The following is a 27,911-nucleotide window of genomic DNA, read 5'->3' on the forward strand; positions in this document are numbered from 1 at the left end:
CCTCAACCCATTCCAATGGGGATTCAGGCGTAGTTATGGGGCTGAATCTGCCCTCGTCACCCTGACTACTGGGGGGATGCAAAGGCGTATGACCCTGCAGTGCTGACTTGAAGGTTTTGATAGCATTGACCATGTGATCCTCCTGAATGGACTCTGCCAAATGAGCATTGGGGCACAGCTTTATGGTGGCTGCAGTCCTGTTTGATTTTGTCCCCATCCTTCTCCAGACTGAGTTCTACAAGAGGGGCACTAACCCGAAGGAGGAGGAAGCTAACGGGCAGTGCCACCCCCTGGACTGGTTGTTAAGTAGACAGCTGGAGGGGGGATGTCGGAGAGAAGACTGCATTTAGTGGGGTGCTACCCCATTCATCCTAATGGAGCAGCGTCCACTCGTCAAACCCACGTTTCTTGTGACGTTCCCCCGGCACAGAAGCATTTTGAGCTCTGTAACCATGTCACTTGGGATTTGCTTCTTTGCGCTTGCGTTTCTTGAGGAAAGTACGACTAAATAACACCATAATATCTCCATTTTCAGCAGGCTGGTGGAAGGAACACCTTGGAGACCGAGAGTGGCGCTGATATTAGGTAGGATGTTTTGGAAAACGTTTTCTAGGAGTCTTGGTTGACCACAAACTTGACATGAGCCAACAGTGTGACGCGGCAGCTAAAAAAGCCAATGCAATTCTGGGCCGCATCAATAGGAGTATAGCATCTAGATCAAGGGAAGTAATAATGCCACTGTATTCTGCTCTGGTCAGACCTCACCTGGAGTACTGTGTCCAGTTCTGGGCACCACAATTCAAGAAGGACAAACTGACAAACTGGAACGTGTCCAGAGGAGGGCAACCAAAATGGTCAGAGGCCTGGAAACGATGCCTTATGAGGAACGGTTAAGGGAGCTGGGCATGTTTAGCCTGGAGAAGAGGAGGTTAAGGGGTGATATGATATATAAAAGGATGTCACATAGAGGAGGGAGAAAGGTTGTTTTCTGCTGCTCCAGAGAAGCGGACACGGAACAATGGATTCAAACTACAAGAAAGAAGATTCCACCTAAACATTAGGAAGATCTTCCTGACAGTAAGAGCTGTTCAACAGTGGAATTTGCTGCCAAGGAGTGTGGTGGAGTCTCCTTTGGAGGTCTTTAAGCAGAGGCTTGACAACCATATGTCAGGAGTGCTCTGATGGTGTTTCCTGCTTGGCAGGGGGTTGGACTCGATGGCCCTTGTGGTCTCTCCCAACTCTATGATTCTATGGTTCTATGATTCTTTAATTTAAAAATGGAGGTTGCATTTTGAAGGTAGTCCTAGGGCCAAGCTAGATGTGCTCATAATCACATGTTAATTAACACACACATTGTATATTATGTAAATAGCAGCCACAGGGAAATCTCAGCAGGATCAAGGCCATAGAAAGGAGGAAGGGGGAGTTTAGCGCTTTTTCCTCTTTGTCAAAGTCTGAGCAGAGACCAAAAAAAAGGCTCCTCAAAGATGCTGTATGCATTGCATAGGGAGCCACTACCCGCAACTTTCCTGGAAATGCAAACACCTTTGAATGGGATATTTTTGCCCACACTCTTTAAAAACAAAAACAGGTGCATTAATTGCATTCACACAACCAGCACTTGAATGTCCATAATTTGTACAATGCTAACTCAGAGGGACGTGGGTGGCGCTGTGGGTTAAACCACAGAGCCTAGGACTTGCCAATCAGAAGCTCGGTGGTTCGAATCCCCGCGACGGGGTGAGCTCTCGTTGCTCGGTCCCAGCTGCTGCCAACCTAGCAGTTCGAAAGCACATCAAAGTGCAAGTAAATAAATGGGTACCACTCCGGCGGGAAGGTAAACGGCGTTTCCGTGCGCTGCTCTGGTTCGCAAGAAGTGGCTTAGTCCTGCTGGCCACATGACCCGGAAGCTGTACGCTGGCTCCCTCGGCCAATAAAGCGAGATGAGCGTCGCAACCCCAGAGTCGGCCACAACTGGACCTAACGCTCAGGGGTCCCTTTACCTTTACCTAACTCAGAGGTGGGCAAACATTTGGCTTGTGAGACCTGCTAAAACCCAGAGGTCTGCCAGATGCAGATAGGTGCACAACAGTGGCTGGGATTCAGCTGAGGCCCATCAGTGGAAACTCTGCACAACGACTTCCACTTGTGCAACAGATTCCCCCCCCCAAAAAAAAAGGCATGTGGGGCGTCAGGAGAACCCCCAGAACGACACACAGAGAGAAGAGAGCATGGAATCATTCCATCTGCCAAGGTGAGATGCTTGCAATGATGGAACGATTGGAATAGCACATCAAATTCCTTCTTGTGTCTCCGGGTAGAAGGGCTCGGAAGGGAGGGACAAGGTTTGTGGCCCTCAAACCAGCTCTGCAGAAAGCTGCTGCCAGTCTGAGTAGAGGATATAGGGAAGCCTTTCAATGTGTTGTGTTTTTATATATGTTGCAAGCCGCCCTGAGTAGCTGCTGATCGTGACACCCTACAGTAGCATTTCCCAAACTGGCTGTTGTTGGACTACAACTCCCATCATGCATAGCTAGCAGGACCAGTCTTCGTGGATGATGGGAGATGTAGTCCAAAAACAGCCGGAGACCCAAGTTTGGGAAACCCTAGGCTAGATGAAGTCTGACTCAGCGGAATGCAGCTTCATGTATAAATTCTCTTCCATATTTGCAGAGGGGATGACGAGGAGAGCACCAGCCCAGCTGCTCCCAAGACCCGTGGCTTCCTGTCCCGTGTACTGCGAATGGCGTTCCCTCTTCAGTTGCTCTTCCTTCTCCTCCTGCTTTTGGCTACCCTTCCCCCTTTCTCGGAGGAAGATTACAGCTGCGCACACCGCAACAACTTTGCCCGGTCTTTCCACCCCATGCTGCGATTTGTCAATGGCCCTCCTCCCTTTTGAAGCGTCCCAAGGGCTTTTTTGCACCTCAACCAAAATGAACCTCCTCAGCAGGCTCTTCTTCTCATGCTGCTATTGCCATTCTGAGGACTTCACACCCTGAATGCGTCAGATTTCACAACTGAAGAAGTAGATCCTCTAGCAATTTCAATATTTGGGATGGGTTGGAAAGCAGGGGGCGGGGGCAGAGGCAGGTGTTAACCCGGTTTTGTACAGGAAAATACTTTTTTCTATATATTTTTGAACTGTAAGCAACATACTGTATACTTTTGCACAATGTGTGATCACTCGGCTGATGGCCTCCATGCCAGAATGTCTTCTGAAGACGAATTTTCAAGATGATGTCATGTTTGCATTGAAATAATGTGATTTTTAGCTAATGACAAATGCTGTAGAGAATAGCTTTTAGTGTGACGGAGAGAACCCATTTTTCAGCTGGTGCTTTGCATGCAAAGAAATCTATTTCCATACTTCGATATTGTAGTGAAAAGAAAGGTTTGATTTTATATAAATATATATAAAATACTTGTTATACTTTGGTATTTTAGCAACCCTCTCTCTCCAGTTAACAAATACATATAGATACATAGACAGATTGATAGATACAGTGGTGCCTCGGTTTAAGAACAGTCTGGTTTAAGAACGATTTGGTTTACGAACTCTGCAAAACCGGAAATAGTGTCTTGGTCTGAGAACTTTATCTCGGTCTAAGAATGGAATCCGAACAGTGGAAGGGCACCGGCGGCAGGAGGCCTCATTAGGGAAAGCTCGCCTTGGTTTAAGAATGGGTTCGGTTTAAGAAGGGACTTCCGGAACGGATTAAGTTTGTAAACCGAGGTACCACTGTATATCAGTTTCCACAACAAAGATTTTAGTACAGTGGTACCTCGGATTCCGTTCTTCGACCAAGGTAAAGTTCGCAAACCGGGACACAACTTCCGGTTTTGCGGAGTTCATAAACGATATCGTTCTTAAACAGGACTGTTCTTAAACTGAGGTACCACTGTATGTACTTAGAACTGCAGATTTGTCTCATGTCTTCTTTTGTACTTTTATTTTAAATAAAAAGAAATGAAAATGCTGCATGTAGGTGACTTACATTGTTCATAGTTTTATATTTAAAAAGTGCTGACCATAATTAGTGTTGATTATCTCACTTGTATATGAATCAATGGTGTAAACTTGCGGCTTTTTAATCAAAAGATGTTTATGTGTTAATCTTTTTTGAATAATTTACAGTAAGCCAAAAGAAAGATACGTGGATGTTTTTTTAAAAATAATTTTTAATAATCGAAGGGCACAATCAATCCCTATTCCTATGCAGCAAAATGCATGTGCAGAGACAACACCATAGGGCCATGCTGGTTGCCAGAACGTGCACACTGCATTGCAAAGCTGCTTCAGCTGGGAATTAAAATCACTTGAAGATGAAGCAAATTCCACACTGGTTTCTGCATAGGAGAGGGAGAACTAGAGAGGGAAAGGGGAGCCAAGCATTGGCCATTAGGGTGAACCCTCTGTGTGTGTGCACAGCTTTAATGGTACATAAGCCATCGTCAATACATTGAGCCTCCATGTTCCAAGGCAGTATATCACTGGATAGCAGTTGCTGTGGTGGTGAGGAATGGACTGTTTCCTTCATGTTTCCTGGGGCCATTTGATTAAGCCGTTGCTTACAAACTGGTTGCTATGCCTGATGAATCCAGGACTCATCTTGTGCCCATGGGGCTCACGCCCTAACTTCACAAGATTTGTCACATTTAAGGTGAAGTTGGTAGTGAGAGATCGGAAACGGTTTTACCTGGATCCAAATTATATTTTCTGTGTATATTTCTTTTTCCCAAACCCCCTCATTAAAATTCTGCGGCTGTGTGCAGCAGTCCTGAGTTTCTTTGTCTTGATGTTTTATAAATCTAGTTTCCTGGAACACAGCTCGGATTGGGAGAGGGCGGGGCATGGTAGACAGCCGTCTGGTTCAAGGCAGGACCCAAGAGCCATTGGGGCAAGCCATTAGTCGGGACTGAGGAGCAAGGCAGGACGAAAGAATAGCCAAAGACCACAGGGATACACTAGAAGCTCAACTGGAAAAGGCAGCCCATTGATGCTCCTTGCCTAAGATGATTCAATGGCCAGTCCACATGGGTGAAGATCGGGTAGTTCCTTGGGTAGCTGCCACCTGCAGTTCAGTGGTTCATTCACAAAAGATCAAACAGCGCCCACCAGAAAAGATGAGTACCCTCAGAAGAATGGGAAGAGGTGAAGGAAAACACTCCAAAGGGTCTCATCAATGGTTCCTCTTCATCCTGGAGAAGAGTGACTAGTGGGGTGCCACAGGGTTCTGTCTTGGGCCCGGTCTTATTCAACATCTTTATCAACGACTTGGATGATGGACTTGAGAGCAGTACATGTGAAAAGGATCTAGGAGTCTTGGTTGACCACAAACTTGACATGAGCCAACAGTGTGACGCGGCAGCTAAAAAAGCCAATGCAATTCTGGGCTGCATCAATAGGAGTATAGCATCTAGATCAAGGGAAGTAATAGTGCCACTGTATTCTGCGACCTAACCTGGAGTACTGTGTCCAGTTCTGGGCACCACAGTTCAAGAAGGACACTGACAAACTGGAACGTGTCCAGAGGAGGGCAACCAAAATGGTCAAAGGCCTGGAAACGATGCCTTATGAGGAACGGCTAAGGGAGCTGGGCATGTTTAGCCTGGAGAAGAGGAGGTTAAGGGGTGATATGATAGCCATGTTCAAATATATAAAAGGATGTCACATAGAGGAGGGAGAAAGGTTGTTTTCTGCTGCTCCAGAGAAGCGGACACGGAGCAATGGATTCAAACTACAAGAAAGAAAATTACACCTAAACATTAGGAAGAACTTCCTGACAGTAAGAGCTGTTCAACAATGGAATTTGCTGCCAAGGAGTGTGGTGGAGTCTCCTACTTTGGAGGTCTTTAAGCAGAGGCTTGACAACCATATGTCAGGAGTGCTCTGATGGTGTTTCCTGCTTGGCAGGGGGTTGGACTCGATGGCCCTTGTGGTCTCTTCCAGCTCTATGATTCTATGATTAAGAATGAACTCACAGATGTCCATGGAGGCGCAGGTTAATTCTGTGTCCAGGGCAGCTGTCTACCAGCTCCACCTGGTATGCAGGCTGAGACCCTATCTGCCCGTGGACTGTCTTGCCAGAGTGGTGCATGCGCTGGTTATCTCCCCCTTGGACTACTGCAATGTGCTCTGCTTGGGGCTACCTTTGAAGGTGACCTGAAAACTGCAGTTAGTCCAGAATGTTGTAGCTAGACTGGTGACTGGGAGCAGCCGCTGGAACCATATAACACCGGTCCTGAGAGATTTGCATTGGCTTCCAGTACGTTTCAGAGCACAATTCAAAGTGTTGGTGCCGACCTTTAAAGCCCTAAACGGCCTCGGTCCTGTATACCTGAAGGAGCGTCTCCACCGCCATCGTTCAGCCTGGACACTGAGGTCCAGCGCCAAGGGCCTTCTGGCAGTTCCCACATTGCAAGAAGTGAGGTTACAGGGAACCAGACAGAGGGCCTTCTCAGTAGTGGTGCCTGCCCTGTGGAACGCCCTCCGATCAGATGTCAACGAAAAGACAGCTATCCTATTTTTAAAAGACATCTGAAGGCAGCCCTGTTTAGGGAAGTTATGACTATTTAATGCTGTATTGTTTTTAACACTTGATTGGGAGCCGCCCAGAGTGGCTGGGGAAACTCAGCCAGATGGGTGGGGTATAAATAAATAAATTATTATTATTATTATTATTATTATTATTATTATTAAGGATTATGGGAGTTTGACTGATGCACATAAATGCCGATCACCCATAGCTATAAGAAGAAAAGCTCACCTGTGGACCATTGTCCTTGGCCAGAGCTAGGCTCTCTCCCATCTGGCTCAGAGCCAGCTCAGCATCCCAGGACTAAGGTGTACAATTCTTTTGGTCCCGTTGGTTTTCACTAGACGGACAGAACCTAGCAGTAGATCCATGTCAATTTCGGCTCATGTCACCAGCCGGAATCAGGAACAGGTCAGCAATAAAAAATATTGGTGTCAGTGAAGTTAATGCTTTCTTCAAAGAGATCAACCCTCCCCCCAACTTCTTTCCCAAAGGGGGGTTCCTTACCTGGTGCCTCCCCCCCCCCACTCCTCTGTATCCAGCCATTCCATGACAGCTTATTAGTAGAAACAACTTGCTCATCCCCTTTTATATTTTCTGCCAACACAATCTCTGCTACAAACGTGAGTCAACAGTACCAGCTGCTGAGACTAACAACATCAGGATAGCTAACAGTTCTTACAATTGTGGGTTTGCATGCAGAGGAGTGAAGCTATGTTTGTTGCGTGGCGAGTTCCCGCCCCCCACCAGGATAAATAAAGACACGAGACACCATAATTTAAGGTTAATTGGGCGAATTAGGCCACAACTTTATTGAATTCAGGAATGAAAGGCATTGGCTTAGGCATTGGTCCTAACGACTATCCAGCTCCAGCCCGTTTGCTGGAGACACAGGGAAGGGTTAACACTATATCGGGGGAGGCTCCTGCCGAGGCACGTTGACTAGGAGCTCCCCCGGGTCACCGCTCTGGGGCGTGCCTTTGGCCCACACCTCCATAGGCTTCAGACAGCGCCACGCCCCCCGGAGTCCTTTAATGGACCACCCCTCGCTCACTGGGGGGAGGTGATGGCGTTCCTCCCCCCCCACATCCTCTTAACCCCTTCTTACCAATGCCTACCGCCAATGCCGAGAAGTTGTGACGAGTTGCTACGAGGTAGGCGAAAAACCAAAAGGCTAGAAATTGCCAATTGGGAAAAATTCCTACCATGCCCCTTGCGGCGACAGACAGAAGTCCATAGCAAAGTCAAAGACCTACCTAAAGCCCACTTAAAGGGAGGGAGGGTGGGAAAACGTGAGGGCTAGCCGGCGAAAAGAGGGCGAGCCCCCTCTGCGTCGGCCCTAAATAGGGCAGGCCACGCCCCCAGCCAGCTGATTGGCTGGCTGGGGGGGCAGGCCCGCCCGGGATTCCCCTGCTCTCACGGGGGCTGCGACCAGCCCCGCTCACGTGGGGTGGGCGTGAAGCCCACAGCCCCACCTCCTGGGCAATCCGGAAGTGGCTTTGCTTTACAGAGGGCAAGAGGGCAGATCTCTTTGAATGTATGTTGTGGATGTGGCTTTGATGTGTCTGGTTCCTGGCTGTCAACACCCTTTTAGCTGCTCCACTTCAGAGATCCCTCACCAAGCACCCAGTGTCTCTTGATGCCAGGGATGAAATTGAGAGGCAAGATTTAAGCCACCGTTTGCATGCTATCCATCAGCTGCAGCCTACAATCGTAAAACTGAAAAACAACAACAACAACAATAATTTATTATTTATACCCTGCCCATCTGGCTGAGTTTCCCCAGTCACTTTGCTGCCACATAACACCTGGACAACACCATTACTGGCCCCAACAACATCAAGCATACCATCTCAGGACCGTTTAATTTCTCCTCTTCTAACATTGTGTATGCCATCAAATGCCAACAGTGCCCTTCAGTTCTCTATATTGGACAAACAGGCCAAACCCTACGCCAAAGGATAAATGGACATACATCTGATATCAGGAATCACAAGACAGAGAAACTAGTAGGAGAACACTTCAATCTCCCAGGACATTCTATACAACATCTCAAAGTAGCTGTCTTATTACAAAATAATTTCAGAAATAGACTGGAAAGAGAAGTTGCTGAATTGCAACTTATTACTTAACGTAAAACCATGGAGAGACCTGGTCTGAATAGAGACATTGGATTCTTATCTCATTATACATGATAAAGCTATTTTTAGCCATCTCACCCCTTGCTTTTTCCTGTAAGACCTATTGCAGTCGTCAACAGGTTTACCACACCTATCAGCCAATCACCCATTCCCACCACCCTTCTGAGTAATACCCCTCCCCACCCTCTCACTATATATAAGGGTCTGGCGACTTCTGTTTCAGTGTATCTGAAGAAGTGTGCATGCACACGAAAGCTCATACCAATAACAAACTTTGTTGGTCTCTAAGGTGCTACTGGAAGGATTTTTTTTATTTTGTTTCGACTATGGCAGACCAACACAGCTACCTACCTGTAACTAAAAACAAACTCTACATTAGTAGAAAGACCTCAGAATGGGTTAGAGTTCCCTTACCCAACTTGGCTCCTGAAAGGCACCAAAACACAATCCCAAGAACGCTTCGAGTTCAAAGGTGATAACAGCAAAGGTGCACATTCATAATTATCTTGTGTTTTGCACAACACTGCAGGCAAGGAATGAAGTCAGTTTGTGTGGCAGGAGCTAGAGAATGCTCTAGCCTCAACAAACTCCCTTCTGTGGAAACAAGCACTGCTAATTTCAGAGGCACTTATTTCCAAATACTTGCACTTAGCAATTCAGGAAAACACTGCAGGGCTCTCAGTAAAGATATACAGCCAAAGCAGTCATCATGAATGGAGGTGCTAAATTGCTTGTCATGAAAGGAACTCGCAGAGAGTTTCAAGCACCCAGGGCAGTTAAGCCAACAAAACAAGCAGGAGTTCCCTGTATGCCAGGGGTGGGCAACCTAAGGCCCGGGGGCCGGATGAGGCCCAATCGCCTTCTCAATCCAGCCCATGGATGGTCTGGGAATCAATGTGTTTTTGCATGGGTAGAATGTGACCTTTTATTTAAAATGCATCTCTGGGTTATTTGTGGGGCATAGGAATTTGTCTCTTTTTTTTCTTTCCAAAATATAGTCTGGCCCACCACATGGTCTGAGGGACGGTGGACCGGCCCACGGCTGAAAAAGGTTGCTGACCCCTGTGTATGTGATAACCTCTGCTTCTCATTCCATTTTTTAGTTACTGTGTTATAAAATGTTAGGGTGCACCCACATAGCAGACACACACACACACACCACAAAAAAGCAATCCTTCAGCCTTCAGAATTAAGGAAACATTCCCTGAGAGAGTTATACTTAACTGAATCCCAAATGCCACCTTGGCTCTCCTAATGACTCAAGATATTTCATCTGCAGAAGGAATATCTTGGAGAAACCTTTCCCTGTAGTTCTTTCATTTACAAATCCTTCAAATCCTGCCTTAAGGGCATATTTTGTATATGAATAGGGCAGGTCTGTGACCTGGATTCAAGAATTAAGAAATTCACCGACTCCAAGGAACTGGCCAGGTTCCTTCAGCAAGCATTATCTCAGCAGACAGGAGACAAGCCATATTCAAATGTCTGTTGTCTTTCTGTGACACATGTATGATGCTTTTGGGGTGGTCTCTGGCTAAGCGTATGGGCTTCTAAAGTTTTTTTAAGTTCCTGCACATCTTTGTTCTGGGTCCCTTGCAAATGGGAGGACTCTGTTGCAAGAGGAAAATAAAGATCTTCCTTGTTTTCCTTCTACTGGTTCCTGCCTTCAACCATTCTTCTCTGACTGATCATGGACTTAAGGGACTCAGAGTCCCTTGAGGAGTTGGGCTGCAAAAGTCAACCCCAAAATTTTCTACAACAGCTGGTGTAAAGAATATGCTCCACCAAATGCTGGAAGGAGAAAGTGCAGGGGGGAAAGTTGTTTGAACCCAGCATGTCACACACATTTGTACGTTGGAAAGAGTTGCACTCCATCTTTTGTTGCAATTGTCTCTAAAGTTATGCATCCTTGTCACTCAGTGACAACAAAGTCCAAGTTTGGCTGCCATGCACTGAGTTCCCTTTTGCAATGAATCCTAGTTGCTGCTTGTTTTCTCCTGCTCTGGAGGGCAGGACTCGAACCAATGGCTTCAAGTTGCAAGAAAGGAGATTCCGACTAACATTCGGAAAAACTTTCTGACAGTAAGAGCCATTCGTCAGTGGAACAGACTCCCATGAGAGGCTGTGGACTCTCCTTCCTTGGAGGTTTTTAAGCAGAGGTTGGATGACCATCTGTCATGGATGCTTTAGCTGAGATTCCTGTATTGCAGGGGGTTGGACTAGAGGCTTTAGGTCCATAAATTACCATATAGCATATGTTCAACCCAAAAAACAGCAACAATTTGTTGTTGACAAAGGACAGCTGGACATATTAAGGGCCCCATTACCTTCAGTAGCTTAGGGCCTCATCAAACCTAAATCCGGCCCTGCAGCCAGAAGTCATATTTTGAAACTCAATCTGAAAAGGCCCGTGAGTATGACTTTGCAAACAATGCCAATGCAGATTAATCCAGAACCTGCAGATAAATCCAGGCTTTATCCAGAACCTGTTGAGTGCCCTCTGGATCCAGGAATTAGAAGGAACTCGGGCAGGAAGAACTTGGAACTCCCAGCTCAGTTTCTGGCAAAGGCTTTAATGCATAAGTCAGATTGGTACATAAGCAAGGCACAAGGTACAGCAGGTACACCGGAGGTATAAATACATAGCTAAGCGCAAGACACCCAACAAGCGATGTGCCCCCTGCACCTTGCTTTTGGGCAGAGCACACAGCGCAGCAAGCAGTCAGAGCCCCAGGACTCTGCAGAACTGGCACTCCTTTGAGTGGGCTGGGCTTGTGAGGTTCGCATTGGCATCTCTTGTGCCCTTGCAGATGGAGATGGGGGTCAGCGCCACCTCAGCATCCAATTTAGTCTCATTTGGTAGGTGAAGATACTGAGGTGGGGGTGGCAGCTCCTCAGCAGGAGGTATCTGATGAGGAGTGCCGAGTGACAAGGGGCACAACACCCCTCTATCTGCCTCCTTGCTCCACCCCCTCCTCTCTTCATTCCCCGGACTACTGGCCTCCTCCCCAGACTCAGACACTTCTCCGGTTCCTGGTTCCACCTCCCTCATCTACCAGGACACTCTCCAGGATTGCCCAGATCCATCTCCTTGAGCTCCTCCTATTCTTCCTCTGGATTAGACCATCCCCTTCATGACACTAGGAAATCTGTGTCTTCACACACATCGAGAGTGAGCTTTCCAACTGCATTTCCATCTCTTCTAACATTCTTGCCAGGGTTGTGTACAGGGTGGATCTAATTTAGATAATTTAAAACAACCACAACTAATTTAAATTAAGTAAATTTGCTTATGTTCTCTTGTTTTGCATAATTTGTTCAGGTTTTGCTCTATGTGAGCCTGGGCAATGGCTACTCAGGGCATTGAAACATTCAGCTGCACCCTGGAGGCATTTCAAGAAAAACTTTACATCCCTAAAAACTAGAAACTTTGGGGGGGAGGGTTTAAATGAAAGCTAAAATTCTGAGGAAGATGAATTCCATACTGTTTCCGTACCCCACCCCCCAGAGTCACCATTTATGCACAGCCCAGATAACAAGTAACCTGTCTTGTCCCGCCCCCTCCCCCCAACTCTGTTCTTTACAAAGAGTCAGAAATCCCAATGGTAAGAGAGGGACAAAAATGCCTGGCAGCATCTCTACATTTTTCCAGTGGATATTTATTCCTAGCTCTTGTTAAAATGTGATGCCTTTTGATATTTGATATTTGCATCCAAAGTCCATTTTAGCTCAGCAAACAGAATAAATCTCCAGCATTTCTTCACAGCATCGTGTCAAATTTTCATTGGGCTGGTTCACACATAGATTTGTCAGGGGGTGTTTGCAAAATCAGCAATCTCCTAAAACGAGTCAGTTCTAACAATTAGCCGTAATTCGTCATGTATACAGAGACATCAATTTATGTACATCATGCACATATGAAACAGGGCCATGCACCTGCAACATTGTCCAATTACGGAGAAAAGTCTCGCAGTGCTTGTTTGCACAATGTTTATTTGGTGCCAATGGGCTGCGTTCCGGGCATCACACTGATGTAAAACGACCCCTGATTACAACTGACATAGAATAAACAAAGCAAAAGAGAAGAGGCAAAACAAGCAACAGTGAAATATAATCAACAAGGAGATGAAGGCACGGTGAAAGTGAAGGGTAAGTTGCAAAAGGCCTGGGAGACACGTGACGTTGAACATGTGGCTGTCGCCGTCTCTGGGATTGCGCCCATTCCACTGACTGCACAATTAGGTGCCATGTTGGTGGCACATCTCCTGCTGAGGCCCTACTGGGCTTGGTCAGAAGGCCGCATGCTGGCAACATGACACATAATCCGACAATGCTTCCACAGCAAACAGGCAGAAGCTACGAGCACTGGAATAGGAGCAAGCGCTGAGCAACCACAGTCCGAGATGGCATGTTAAAAAGTGCACAAGGTTAGGGTTTTCAGGTGAGATTTGAAGGGGGAGTGATAGGCAGAGGTGGGGAGACAGGTGAGCCAGGACAAAAAGTGTCACACTTGTGAAGGACTGAGCTGTTTCTATGTGCAGAGGGGTAGCCATGGGAGCCTTCGAGGGGCTGCAAGACTCTAACATTGTTTTTGTTACAACAGATTATTTTGGCATCAGCTTTTACAGACTACATTGCAAACTGTTTGTGTGCCAGAGGAGTGAAAGGTGCCTCCAGTTTTAATTCAGAAAAAAGGGGCATCACAAAGATCATAAATTTGGGAGTTGCAGTCCAAAATAAGGCATGCCACTGGCTCAGGGCTGGGGGGGGGCGTGTTCTGTGGCTCTGCAGATGTTTTTGGATGCCAACTCCCACGATCCGTGTCCATTAGAAATGCTGCCATCTGGGCAGTCACAAGTTTTCTGCCCTTGCTCTAGCTTTTGTGCCATAAATTGAGAGTGCATAAATTGGCAGTCGAGATACAAATAATGTCTCAGCAGCCCATGGAGCAGGGAAGCACACGGCCAGATTGCTCTAACTGCATGGAAACTGATATAGTTTCAGGGCTTCTTATTCCCACAGGTCAAATTTGGGAGGGTGTGTGTGTGTGTCAGCCAGTGCGGGTCTAAAGAGGCAACTGTGGTTGTCACTGGATTCTCCTAGTACATGGGAGGGTGTCTAGGGGTAAGCTGCCTCCCACTGGACATTTCCCATGATAAGTATCAGGTAAGAATACTAGAAGCAGGTAAGAATCATAGAATTGTAGAGTTGGAAGGCCCCCCGAGGATTGCCTAGTCCAGGCATAGGCAAACTCAGCCCTCCGGATGTTTTGGGACTACAACTCCCATCATCCCTAGCTAACAGGACCAGTGGTTGGGGATGATGGGAACTGTAGTCTCAAAAACATCTGGAGGGCTGAGTTTGCCTAGTCCAACTGGCTGCAATGCAGGAATATGCAGCTGTCCCATTTGGGGATCAAACCTGCAACCTTCGAATTATCAGCACTATGCTCTAACCAACTGAGCTATCCAAGAGTTTTCCCATGGCTTTCCAATGAAGCCTGAAGACAGACATGCTCCAGGCTCCCTTTTCTATCCAAGGTGCATTAGCTAACACACACAGGAAATGCTGGCACATTTGCATGGGGAGTAATCAGTCTTTCACATTAACTTGTGCATGTTCTGTTTTTGTGTGCAGAGATGCCTCCTCCACTGAAGTAACTGGGGAAGCTCTTGCTACTGGGAGAGCTGTTTGTGCATGTGCATTGGAATTCATGCACTGATATGGCACATAGCAGGTTCATTTGCTCCTGTTGGGACATACTCTAATTGGTCCACCGGAAGGCACCTTATTCTGTGCTTCCACCACCCCCCCATAGGATGAATACATTTATGGACACCAAAACCTGTTTCCACAGTTATAGCCACAATCATATCGATCCTGTGTAGCTAAGCATGAAATAATTACTCACGAATTCTGACTATTCATAGCAATAATTCCTCCACACATGGCAATACGTTGCACGAGTCTGCAGCAGGAAATGAGAAGGGCAAGCCTTGCACCCACTCAAGTGCTTGAGCACAGATATCAAACACGGCAAATGCTTAGATAACAGTCAATACAAACTGGAGCTTTGTAATAATAAAAAATAAGCTTCTGGTCCACATTGTCAAAGTGGGTCAGGATACAAACTCTCCAAGTGCTTTCCTTTAAATAGGAGGACCTCCGTCTCCCACTACTGATCAAAGGCGCATTTGCGCAAAGGTAAACTTATCCATGTCTTTTGCAAGTTGGAACAGCACGTGTTTCTTAAGGTGGATGGGATCTCTCCTGTCTGCTGTAATGTACAGCGTATTTCATAGGCTACTTCGGTTAGAATAGGCTGCTCCCATTTTTTTGCAGTGGAACCCTAGGTCTGTGCATCACCCAACCTCCTTCTTTCTACAAAAAAAATGTGCTCTGCCACCCAACTAGGATAACCATGAAGCTTAAGGCGCATATGGCACTTCAACAGTCTCCTCTAAAAGGCACTCCAGAAGTGCAGAGTTGATGATAAAGCTACATTCACCGGCAGATTCTTCCATTCCAACCCCATGAGGCTTTTCCAAGACATACTGCATCCAGTGTAAAAAGATTAGCGTACAATCCCATTAAAAAACTCCAGGCGAGAGAGAGATCAAAATTTGTGCCTTCTTTCTTTTAAAGCAAACACACACATTTTGAATTTTGGGACTGTTTTCGTGGTGCTTCCCTGGGCTCCCGTTCCGGTACAAGATCACTGCTGAGGTCCATCTGCGCTCTTAGTTTGTTCTGATGGGGTGACCTGGATATTAGAGGCAGAGGTTTTCCCTTTGTTTCGGAGGGTGTGAGCGTTGAGCATCTCCAACAGTAGGTCGTAGACGGGAACGACATTCTTGCATTTCATGCTGAGAAGGTGCTCCATCCCTTTGTTACTGTGAAGAAAGGGAAAAGGTCACAGCAAGGCACTGAGGTTTAAAATGCACTGTGGGGAGAGAGAATAAAAAAATTCCTTCCAGTAGCACCTTAAAGACCAACTAAGTTAGTTCTTGGTATGAGCTTTCGTCAGATACCAGGAGAGAGACTTTCTGCTGTCCGTCAGGCAACAGCTTTTCCCACCTGCCTTGCCCCACCCTCCAGAAGCCTTTCCCAGACCATGACAGCAGAAGTACCGTATTTTTCGCTCAATAGGACACACCCGACCCTAGGATGCACCTTGTTTAGAGGGGGACAACAAGAAAAAAAAAATCTCCCCCTCTCTGCTCAGCGCCCTTTCAGCGAAGCGGCAGGAGAAACAGAGCCCCTTCCATTTCTCCTCCCGCTTCACTGAAGGGGCGCTGCGCTGAAGACAGGAGAGTCTTGCTCTCCCAGATTCAGCAAAAGGAAGGCTCCAAAGCCTTCGGAGCGCAGCACGAGTTACCGCTGCGTTCCGGAGGCTTCAGGCGGCTATCCCTGAAGCCTGGAGAGCGAGAGGGGTCGGTGCGCACCGACCCCTCTCGCTCTTCAGGCTTCAGCGAAAGCAATGCATAGCCTCCGGAGCGTGGAGGGAGCGCTCCCTCTGCGCTTCGGAGGCTTCACGTTGCTATCACTGAAGCCAAGGAGCCTGCATTTGCTCCATAGGACGCACACACATTTCCCCTTAATTTTTGGAGGGGGAAAAGTGTGTCCTATAGAGCGAAAAATACAGTAGCTGGGAAGAGGGAAGAGGTCAGGGATATTTTAAAAAATAATAATTTTATAGGTTGTGTGTCCTTGTTTCTCAGTTTGACCCTTTTACATGGTTTTGTGGCATTTTATGCATTGTGACTTGCCATTAATTTTTTGACTGGGAAGTCAAGGAGGAGGAGGTCACAGAGGCCATGGCAAAGTGGTCACAAGACTTAGGATATTCGGTAACCATGCCACAGTGGGAAAATTTGTGGAAGAATAATTGGAAATTCACAAACTGTTATGTCGTAAGATAAAACTTCCTAAAAATGCAACACCGATGGTATCTAACACCTTGGAAACTGTCAAAGATGTACAAAAGTGTCCCAAGTAATTGCTGGAGGTGTGGAGATAATTCAGGCACTTTCTATCATATGTGGTGGCTATGCAAAAAAAATCCAGGCATTTTGGGAGAGTATCCACTTAGAAATACAAAAAATAATAAAGATTTCCTTTAAGAGAAACCAGAAGCTTATCTCCTGGGGATCACAGATTTGGATATCCTGCAAAAAATGAAGAGTATATTTTTATATGCCACAGTGAAAGCAAGATGACGATGATGATGATGATGATGATGATGATTTATTTATTTATACCCCGCCCACCTGGCTGGGTTTTCCTAGCAACTCTGGGCAGCTTCCAAGAGTTCTTATCGCTACAAAGTGGAAGATTGATGAAATCCCCTCTAACCATGAATGGATCCAAAAGTTAACAAATTATGCGGAGTTAGATATTTTATCAGAAAAAACAAAGAACAAACCAAAACAGGAATTCATCTCGAAATGGGAAGTATTCAAAGTTTACTTGAAAAACAATTACAGTAGTTTAAACTCTGTCACAGCATTTAAATAACTTTAGTAGTAGATTTAAGAAAGATATGAAACCTAGGATAAATCAATAACTAGTTAGTTTAAGATAAAAATGTGCATTGGCAACAAATAATAGATAATTGAAACAAGGAATGGACGGGAGGTCGGGTCTATAGTCCAAGGACCGCTTTTTGCTTTATTGATTTGTAATTAATATTGTCTTTATCACTGTTTTGTTTGTATTTTTGTCTTGTTTTCTCCTTTTTTGGTGTATCAATAAAAAAAAATACATGGTTTTGTATGTTTTGTGGCATTTTATGCATTGTGACTTGCCATTAACTTTTTATTGAGAAGAGAGGCACCTGTGGAATTTCCGTCTCAAAGCAATAAAAGCACTGTCAACCACTGGACATCCTCCTCTTCCCTGCTATGCATCTGATGCTCTAGTTCAGGGGTCAGGAAACGTACCGCGCCTCAGGCCAGTGTCTCCAGCGCCAATCATGTGGTGGGCAAGAGGGCAGGGGAGCGCGTGACGATACGCGTGTGCACACGCTATTTCCGGTGCACTTCCAGGTTGGAGAAGCACTGGAAATAGCTTGTGCACATGCGCATGGGTCTCCTCCGACAAGGCTGTGCACCGGAAATAACACTTGCGCATGCGCACAAGCTACTTCTGGTGCTCCTCCGACCTGGAAGTGGGCAGCTGTGCAGCGCAGTGCCGCGCCAGTAAGAGTGGGCAGTGGCAGCGGGCGGCAGGGTCGCCGCAGGCTGGATAAACGAGTCCCTCAGGCCTTATTCGGCCCGCGGACCTTAGTTTGGGGACCCCACTCTAGTTAAGCTAACGGCTAATCCATCCCTCTCAATGAATGTTTCATTTCCTCCATGCCATGAAGTTGTCAGCATGTGCAGAGGAAGGCGACCACGATGATCAAGGGTCTGGAAACCAAGCCTGATGAGGAACGGTTGAAGGAGCTGGGTATGTTTAGCCTGGAAAAGAGGAGACTGAGAGGAGATACGCTAGCCATCTTCAGATATCTAAAGTGCTGTTGCATGGAGGGTGGAGCAAGTTTGTTTTCTCCTGCTCTGGACCCAAAGCAATGGATTCAAATTGCAAGAAAGGAGATTCCAAACTAAACAGCAGGAAAAACCTTATTGGGGTAAGAGCTGCTCAGCAGTGGAACTCTCCTTCACTGGAGGTTTCTAAGCAGAGGTTGGATGGCCATCTGTCATGGATGCTTTAGTTGAGATTCCTGCATTGCAGGGGGTTGGACTAGATGACCCTCGGGGTCCCTTCCATCTCTACAATTCTATGAACTGGGGGCAAGTAAGAGTTGTGTGCAAGGTTCTTGCCATTAAGCATTAGAGCCAGACAGCAGATATCTGCAGCAGACGTAATTCAGAATGAGGTGGTAAACTGGTCTGTACCACTTCAGGCGGAGATGTTTGTGTGTGACATTTCTAAATGCTTCTAAACACCCTGGAGGCAGAACATTAGCACAGAATGAGAGTCCTGACCTAGACTTGCTCTCCCTGATGGAGTAATTTTCTACCTACAAGAATTATTTTTTCGTATCTTGCCTCCCCTCCCATTCACACACAGCTGAAGTGGTACAGTCTGTTCCATCTTCTCCGAACTTGGCTACCTCATTGGAGCTTGCAAATGTAGTCTCTGCCATGGCAAGCCAGCTGAGTACCTAAGTGCATTTTCACACAGGAGGCTTCAAAATTGCTTTTGAGCCTTTCTCAAGTTACATAGGGACACGGGTGGCGCTGTGGGTTAAGCTACAGAGCCTAGGACTTGCTGATCAGAAGGTCGTGGTTCGAATCCCCATGACGGGGTGAGCTCCCATTGCTTGGTCCCTGCTCCTGCCAACCGAGCCATTCGAAAGCACGTCAAAGTGCAAGTAGATAAATAGGTACCACTCCGGCGGGAAGGAAAACGGCATTTCCGTGCGCTGCTCTGGTTTGCCAGAAGCGGCTTAGTCCTGCTGGCCACATGACCCAGAAGCTGTACTCCCTCGGCCAATAAAGCGAGATGAGCACCGCAACCCTAGAGTCGGCCACGACTGGACCTAATGGTCAGGGGTCCCTTTACCTTACAAGCTACTTATGTTAGCCAAACAGGAAAGAAAGTAGAAGAGGAAACGAGGAAACTTTGTGATGCCAATGAGTGCTCTGCTCCACAGTGGGTTGTGTTGGACTGTTTACATTCACAAGAAAAATGTGACTGGAGTAAGATCATGTGCCAATGTGGTGCCCTACAGGTGCTGTTAGGACTACAACTCCCATGATCCTTGACTGTTGGCCATGCTGGCTAGGGCTGATGGGAGCTGTAGTCCAACAACAGTTGGAAGATGGCTGCCCAGCACAGAGCTGGGTAACCTGTGGCTCAACAAATGTTGCTGGACTCCAACTCCCATCATTCCTAGCCATTGTGCCCAATGGTCATGGATGATGAGAGGTGTAGTCCGACAACAACCAGATGGCTACTGGTTCCCCATTCGTGCCACAGTATTTTTGCAATACTGCTATTCAGTCCATAGTTTAACGTACTGTTTTGCTTTGCATTCATGCAGTCAATAATTGGGTTAATGGAAATGCACACACACACACACACACACACACACACACACACACACACGCCATAAACCAAGTTGCTCCATTCCTTATCTTCACTGCTGGAAAAACAGCAGCCCAATATTCCTGAGGTCATTCCTACATACAACTAAAATAATTTGATTCAAATCATTTTAATGTGTCATTTTTTTAAAAGGGGGGAGAAAAGGAACGGATACGTTTTCCTGTGATGAGCGAACAGTTTAACATAACTGAGCATTACTGAGCGGACTTCTAATACTATCAAAGAATACATAATTGCCGGGGCAGGCAGAGCAAAAAAAGAGAAAAGAATCCACGCTAATCATTTATTCAGCCAAAACTCATCTACTCTTCTGCTGGGAAGAAATACAATCCAGCAATATTAATGGAAACTCTTGTCCAATTTCTGTTCTTCTTGAAAGAAAGGTGATGAAACGAACAGATATTTAGAGCCGGCATCCATTTAAAACAGAGACAGAAAGAGATTGGGGGAGTGTGAAGAATGAATCGTGCATGCCTCACAATTGGACAGAGGGTATGGACTGTGGTGGAACTGTGAGCCAATCAGCTTTGTTGCTGGGCTCGCAGGTGCTGAGGCTTCTGGGGGGGGGGGGTGGACCAGAGAGGAGACTGTGGAGGACTGGTGCACCCCAGGAGCATAAAAGGGGCTACATGCTTGATGCCTCCACCTCGGCCTTCGAGTGAGCTTCCCATCCACCCACTCTATAATGTTAACTATTGAAATTCTGGCACTTCTTTTCAGGTTACTTCATTGCTATTGTCACAACTTTCCTTCCATAGGGGATCCCCCCTAAGGGATGTTGGAGGGCAGCTGATACCATGTCATCCAAACTTGCCGATCAGAGGGTCGGTTGTTTGATTCCCCGCGACAGAGTGAGCTCCTGTTGCTCAGTCCCTGCTCCTGCCAACCTAGCAGTTTGAAAGCACATCAAAGTGCAAGTAGATAAATAGGTACCACTTTGGTGGGAAGGTAAACGGTGTTTCCATGCGCTGCTCTGGTTCGCCAGAAGCAGCTTAGTCATGCTGGCCACATGACCCGGAAGCTGTACGCTGGCTCCCTCGGTCAATAAAGCGAGATGAGCACCGCAACCCCAGAGTTGGTCACGACTGGACCTAATGGTCAGGGGTCCCTTTACTTTTACCTTTACCATCCAAACACAGCCACTGTAATACTGCATGTACTTGCAAAATAACATACCAATTGAAATCCAGGACATCTTTCTGTTTAAGGCAGTGTACAAAGATCTTAATTTAAAAACAAAACAAAAAACAATAGGATATTTGTAGGAGAACAGCTAGATATTATTTTCCAGACGTGAGTGTTGAACACAGTTAGTTGCTGACTCTGGGGTTTGATGACATGAGAGCAACTTAAACTTAGGCCTTGACTTCTCTAACCTAGAGTTCTGAATGCGTCAGACAGAGATAGCAGCTATCTCATCAGAAAAACCACAGAGGCTGTTGCCTGTTGCCTTTTGTGAGTCACAGAATTCCTTTGAAATGAAGACCCAGAACGCATTTATAACAGCACTGGAAATTTTCAGAATGAATGAAGCTGGAAAAGAGGAGGCTGAGAGGAGATATGACAGCCATCTTCTAATATCCCCCTTGGAAGAGGGCGAAAGCTTGTTTTCTCCTGCTCTGGAGGGTAGGACTCGAACCGATGGCTCCAAGTTACAAGAAAGGAGATTCCGACTGAACATCAGGAAGAACTTTCTGACGGTAAGAGCTGTTTGACCATGGAAGGTTGTGAAATCTCCTTCCTTGGAGGTTTTTGATCAGAGGTTGGATGGCCATCTGTCATGGATGCTTTAGTGGAGATTCCTGTATTGCAGGGGGTTGGACCACTGGTCTTGCTAGCGAGGGATGATGGGAGTTGTAGTCCAAAAACAGCTGGAGGCCCAAGGTTGGGGAACACTGGACTAGATGACCCTAAGGATCCCTTCCAAGGATCCCTCTACCACCCTATGATATAATTTTGTGAGCAATGCAAGGGCTGAATAGCCTTTTTTGCCTTGTGAAAAAAATATAACGTGTCTTAGTTCTGCAAGGAAAATCTAAAGAAGTTACCATTCTTATTGGATATGCCCCCAGGGAGGATCCAGTCTATACCCAGAACTCGCCAAGCAGCAAAATTGTGCCTGGGCTTTATGGCTGCAGGCTATGGGTGGAAAATTAAGAACAGCAGCAGAGCCCACAGGATCAGGCCAATGGCCCATCTAGGCTAGCATCCTGTTCCCACATAGGCCAACCAGATGTCTATGGGAAGCCTCCAAGCAGGACCTGATTGCAACTGAATGTACATAGCTATCGTGGCTGAATGATGTCCCGTATACAGAATTTGTTGCACATAGAAAACCAGCTGCCAGGAAGAAGAGACTTTGGCAAGCCTTTTCTCCAACATCATTTGGTTTGTGTGGAAAGGAGCATTTGAATATGCCATCTCCAAGCTGAAATGATGCAGTCTGGGGAAAGTCTGACCCAGTGGCGTAGCGTGGGGGGTGCAGGGGGGGCCGGCCGCACTGGGCGCAACATCTGGGGGTTAGGGTTAGGGGGCGCAAATCCACGGGTTAGGGGGCGCAAATTACTTGCCTTGCCCCGGGTGCTGACAACCCACGCTACGCCACTGGTCTGACCTTAGGGTGAGTTGTTTCTTTGGAACAAACCCAAGGCATAAATAGTATCATGAGACCATCCTCATGCGATGGCCCATGCAGCCTAAACCAGAACCATCATAGAATTGTAGAGTTGGAAGGGACCCTGAGGATCATCTAATCCAACCCCCCGCATTGCAGGAATATGCAGCTGCCCAATGCAGGGATCGAACCTGCAACCTTGGCGTTCTCAGCATCACGCTCTAACCAACTGAATGTTATCCTGAACGGAGTATTTTAATAGCACTTGGGTTAACTCTTGAGGGCAAATCTAGTCTCCTGAATAGAGCCTCGATCTGCTTAGTGGACTAAGCACGATGCCAGCAAAATCATACCAACATCCCTCCTGGATGAGAGCACAAGGCCACCTAGTCTTGCCTGATTAGTGAGTACCGTGAGACCAAGCAAGAGAACACAAGGAGAGCACAGCAGGATAAGACAAAGGGGACCATCTCTTTCAGCATTCTGTTCCCACAAGCAGCTAATCAGATGCCTCTGGGAAGCTAGCTAGCAAGCAGGACAACATGACAACAGCTCTCTCTTGTTGTGGCTCACCAGCAGCTGATATTCACAACAGCATAGTGCCTCTGAACCTGCAGATTACATATGGCCGTTGTGTCTAGTAGATACCGATAGCCTTATCGTCCATGGTTTACGATCAGAAGCCTTGGGAAAACACAAGTGCTCCATTGCAGTTAAGATTTGCTTCTCAGTTTAAACTACCCAACTGCCCACTGAGAACAAGGAGCCCTTTTGTAGACAAAACCATCAGCCAACTTCTTTCAATGAAGGGCACAGTTTTTGGAATCCCAATGCAAAGCAAGCTTAACTTAAGAAAGCATTAGCTCAAAATGCGGAACCACCATGTTCGTAACACTGGTCACAAAGCACAAAGCGAACCACCAATTTGTATGTTCCAAAACAACACCCCATGGTCTTGCACTACATCAGCAAGCCAATGTATGTTAGTTTCAGCCACAACAGATAGTGAGAACAATGTAGGTTTTAGGGGAAGCTGAAGTGTGGAAGAATGGAAGCAAGGCTGTTTGTGATGAACACGGTACGGGATGGAAATTGTTGCCTCCTTAAGTACAGACTCTTGCTTATTTACAACGGCGATCTTTTCCCCCACCTAAATTCAGTTGTCAAAATGAAGAACGCTAACCAGGGCTAGATTCTTGTGGGAAAGGACAGTGAGCTCTCTTTAGTCTTGGTACTGAAAACAAATTCCTTGACTCAGAACGCACTCAGAGACACTTTGTTCTTGCATTCCAACTGTCTTTCCCCCTTGCTTCTAGTTAAGAGCTCTTGGGACTCTAATAAAAACCAGACTAGATCTGGCAGACCTGAAATCTGGATAATGTGCTACACCAGCCTTTCTCAACCTTGAGTCCCCAGCTGTTGTTGAGCAACAACTCCCATCCTCCCCTAGCTAGCAGTAAGAGTGGCCAGGGATGATGGGAGTTGTAGTCCAGCAAAAGCTGGAAACGCAACATTGAGAAAGATTGTGATACATGGACCAGAGGACTGATTCGGGATAAGCTAACATCCTGGAAGAATGGATGCCTTTTTCGGACTATTTAAAGAAATATTATAGTATGGTGAACTTGCAAGCAGGATTTGAGCTATGAGCAACAAAAGGAATTAGATTATTGTGGTTATGATTTGACAGATAGAAAATAGGGTGCAGCAGAAGGGGGAAAACTACAACTCCATGGGAAAAAAGGGTGGGGAGTCAACAAAAATAAGAGGAAAAGAGAAATGGACACCTAAAACTTGAGCAGGCCAGTCATCTGCCCTGCTGTTGCTTTTTGCCACAGATTTTTTAAAAATGGCTGACGGTCTCTAGGATGGGAATCTGGATCACCCCCTAGAATGGCCTTACCTTGCGTGCCGGACATGTGAGAGCAGCATCAGCAAGTTCGCCAGGCGTGTCGTCTGTTGGGCCAAAGGGACCCCGCTCTTTGAAATGACCCACACCAAGGCGTCCGTCACAGAGTTCAGCAGGTGACTCAGTTTCTTGTTGCTCTCGGACTCTCCTGCAGCTGAGGAGACTGTATACATATCTATGCAAGAAAGATGCCAAATGAGCAGAGTTTAAGGAATAAGAGCTGTACTGCGTCGGGGTGTGTGTGTGTGTGGCTCATCTACAGTAGCTCAGCCTGGGAAGCTTCCCAAAGTGTGCTTGAGTGCAACTGTGGCCACTTACTTCCAGTTCCCAGAAACTGGTATTCAGTAGCAACTGACTGTGGAGGTAGAACATAGTTACTTGCAACTTTGTAGAGACACACATTCACACGTGTTGAACATGTGGTATTCAGGAAGCTGCTCCATCCCAAATTGAACCATTGCTCCATCTCATTCAGTACTGGCAGCACAGACTGGCAGCAGCTCCCCAGGGTTGTTGGTGCATGTTTTACCTAGTCCCACCTGATAATGGCAAGGATTGAACCTTCCGCATGCAATGCACTGAGCTGCAGCTATACTTTCCAAGGAAATAGGTTTAGGATCAGGCGACAACTTGGTTCCAATTCCATACAAAATGTGTGTGCCTGGAAACACTACATTTTCCATCACCTCTATATGGAAAAATTGAAGTCATCTCCATAAATTGGTTGACTCTAGAACATTTTCGCCACCGAGATTATGATTTAAGAAAGAAAATGGGGGTGACATATGTAATTAATTACATATAGGAACTGTCTTGTAACAGGTCAGTCTATTCACCCATCAAGCCCAGTAATGTCTACACTGATTGGCAGTGGCTGACAGGTGGAGGTCATTCCCAGACCCTGCTCCCTGCTCCTTTTAAGTCAGATGTAGAGATTAAGGGCTGGTATCCAGCCTTAATTTCCCATCACCCTAGAACAGATTTAGGATGTAGGCCTGGGTTAGGAGACTGTGCAAGCAAAAAACTTGTGCCAACCAACACCCTATTTGGATACTGCCTTAAATTTGAGACCTTTTGCAAATACGTATGCTTTTCCCATGCATACTGCAGGAGACAGGAGCAAGAACTCATCTCAGTATTACGCAGTGCTATTTTTCTGGGACGCGGGTGGCGCTGTGGGATAAACCACAGAGCCTAGGACTTGCCAATCAGAAGGTTGGCAGTTCGAATCCCCACGACGGGGTGAGCGCCCGTTGCTTGGTCCCTGCTCCTGCCAACCTAGCAGTTCGAAAGCATGTCAAAGTGCAAGTAGATAAATAGGTACCGCTCCGACGGAAAGGTAAACAGTGTTTCTGTGCGCTGCTCTGATTTGCCAGAAGCAGCTTAGTCATGACCTGGAAGCTGTACACCGGCTCCCTCGGCCAATAAAGTGAGATGAGCGCCGCAACCCCAGAGTCGGTAATGACTGGACCTAATGGTCAGGAGTCCCTTTACCTTTATTTTTCTAGGAAAAGAGGTGCTAGAATTCCCTTGTTCTCTTATAATGGCAACGGTGCCCACCGGAGAGGTGCCGGAACTGAGTTCCGGTGCGTTCCAGCTGAAAAAAAGTCTTGGTATTACAGGAATGCCCTCCCTGCTGAAATACAAAAGGCCCCTGAGGTAACGGCACTCTGTCAGCTCTTGAAGAAACTATGGTTGATCTCTTGAGAGGGGTCTCTCAGTTATGTTGGCTGTATTGTTTTGCAGCATATTTTAATCACTGTTGTTTATTTCGGTGTTTCAGTGGGTGTGCTTTAATGTAGGAGGTTGGCATTTTGTAATTGGCTTTTATAGCTTCGAATGGCTTAGAAGCAGTATACAAATTAATAAAGGTAAAGGTAAAGGGACCCCTGACCATTAGATCCAGTCGTGACCGACTCTGGGGTTGCGGTGCTCATCTCGCTTTACTGGCCGAGGGAGCCGGCGTACAGCTTCCGGGTCCTGTGGCCAGCATGACTAAGCCGCTTCTGGCGAACCAGAGCAGCGCACAGAAACGCCGTTTACCTTCCCACCGGAGTGGTACCTATTTATCTACTTGCACTTTGACGTTCTTTCGAACTGCTAAGTTGGCAGGAGCAGGGACCAAGCAACGGGAGCTCACCCCGTTGCAGGGATTCGAACCGCCGACCTTCTGATCGGCAAGTCCTAGGCTCAGTGGTTTAACCCACAGCGCCACCCACGTCCCATATAAATTAATAAATAACAGTAAATGTCTGAGGCCATGACTTGGTGAGAGGAAGGAATCCTTAGTTGAGAGGTAGCAACCAGAGTTAGCAACCAGAGTTACTACCTAGAATGGTGCGTCTGTGCGATTGGTGGGTAGCGATTTTGTTTTGATATTTTATATGGTTTCATCAGTGAGTGATGTCGTCTCCTGGTGTTTCTGCAATAATTTTTTAGTCGAGTGGAAGGCATGATTGATGTTAACGGACATCTGAGTGGGAGATATTGGAGAGATTAGGTGGAGGGTGTGCTTGTGAGTATCAGTGGAAGAGTGTGATCAGTGAGAATAGAATGGGATGGGTGATATTGGATGAGAAGCGTCATTTGTTTCAATGTAAGAGAGAATTTGGATGGGATGTTCTTGTGTTAGTGAGGGGAGCGTTGCATATTGCAAGCTAGAACGTGTCTTGGAAAGAAGACAGGCAAAGAGGGAAGAGAAGATGTTTGAAACTGTTGTGCTATGTTTTTACACTGACACTTTAAAAGCTCATCTGCTCTTTACTGTGCTCTTTCGCAAGTCAATTATCTTGACTCAGGAGAACTTTGCCAGCATCTCTGCTTAAAAGCCACCTTTTCAAACACCTTTAGCTTAATCCCTTTATCTTCATTCTCCACCCCAACCCAAGTTAAATATATGTAATTGCTTTTGCTCATATTCTCTCTCTAATAATCTCGCCCCTTCCATTCACTGTTCTTTCTTTTCTTGCCTCTTCTCCTGCTAACCCAGTTGCCCCGCCATCACTGCTGAAATGTCAATTGTACGTTCCTTAGGGGACTTTAAAAAAAAACCCTACAAAGCCTCATACGCATTGATGGCAAGGATATTTAGTTTAACTAGCTAAGTGGCAGTTAAGAACATGCTTCCCCCCTTTGAAATATTGATATTTCATGTTATTTCATTGAAGATTCGCAGACAAATAGCAGCTGGATGTATCTGCCCCATTCAGAGTTGGGCAGCAGCCTGTGGTCTGATAAGAGCAGACCTAAGGGAACAACCTAGCAGTTTGAAAGCACGTCAAAGTGCAAGTAGATAAATAGGTACCGCTCCGGCGGGAAGGTAAACGGCATTTCTGTGCGCTGCTCTGGTTCGCCAGAAGCGGCTTAGTCATGCTGGCCACATGACCCGGAAGCTGTACGCCGGCTCCCTCGGCCAATAAAGCGAGATAAGCACCACAACCCCAGAGTCGGTCACAACTGGACCTAATGGTCAGGGGTTCCTTTACCTTTAAGGGAACACAACAGCCACTTCCCAGAAAAAATGAAAGCAGTTTTAAATCTCATTGCTCCCTAGGTCAGCCTTGTGCATGAGTATGAACAGCAGCGTGATTCAAACC

General features: G+C 46.6%; 2 protein-coding genes across 2 annotated transcripts in view; one reads left to right on the plus strand and one right to left on the minus strand.

Moving 5' to 3' along the window:
* SYNE2 (spectrin repeat containing nuclear envelope protein 2) overlaps positions 1-4,775 on the plus strand; it is a 233,618-nt gene extending 228,843 nt beyond the window's left edge. The window contains exons 111-112 of the mRNA XM_082236352.1: positions 539-585; positions 2,674-4,775. Coding sequence (XP_082092478.1) covers positions 539-585; positions 2,674-2,899 — 273 coding nt within the window. The 3' untranslated portion in view covers positions 2,900-4,775. The remainder of the gene's footprint in view (positions 1-538; positions 586-2,673) is intronic.
* A 7,878-nt stretch (positions 4,776-12,653) lies between these two features.
* The window catches only part of ESR2 (estrogen receptor 2), a 72,860-nt gene continuing 57,602 nt past the window's right edge, over positions 12,654-27,911 (minus strand). The window contains exons 8-9 of the mRNA XM_082218080.1: positions 24,310-24,490; positions 12,654-15,570 (exon numbers count right to left, since the gene is read on the minus strand). Coding sequence (XP_082074206.1) covers positions 15,393-15,570; positions 24,310-24,490 — 359 coding nt within the window. The 3' untranslated portion in view covers positions 12,654-15,392. The remainder of the gene's footprint in view (positions 15,571-24,309; positions 24,491-27,911) is intronic.

Source organism: Podarcis vaucheri (genome assembly GCF_965113315.1).
Source record: "Podarcis vaucheri genome assembly, chromosome: 1".
Lineage (NCBI taxonomy): Eukaryota > Metazoa > Chordata > Lepidosauria > Squamata > Lacertidae > Podarcis > Podarcis vaucheri.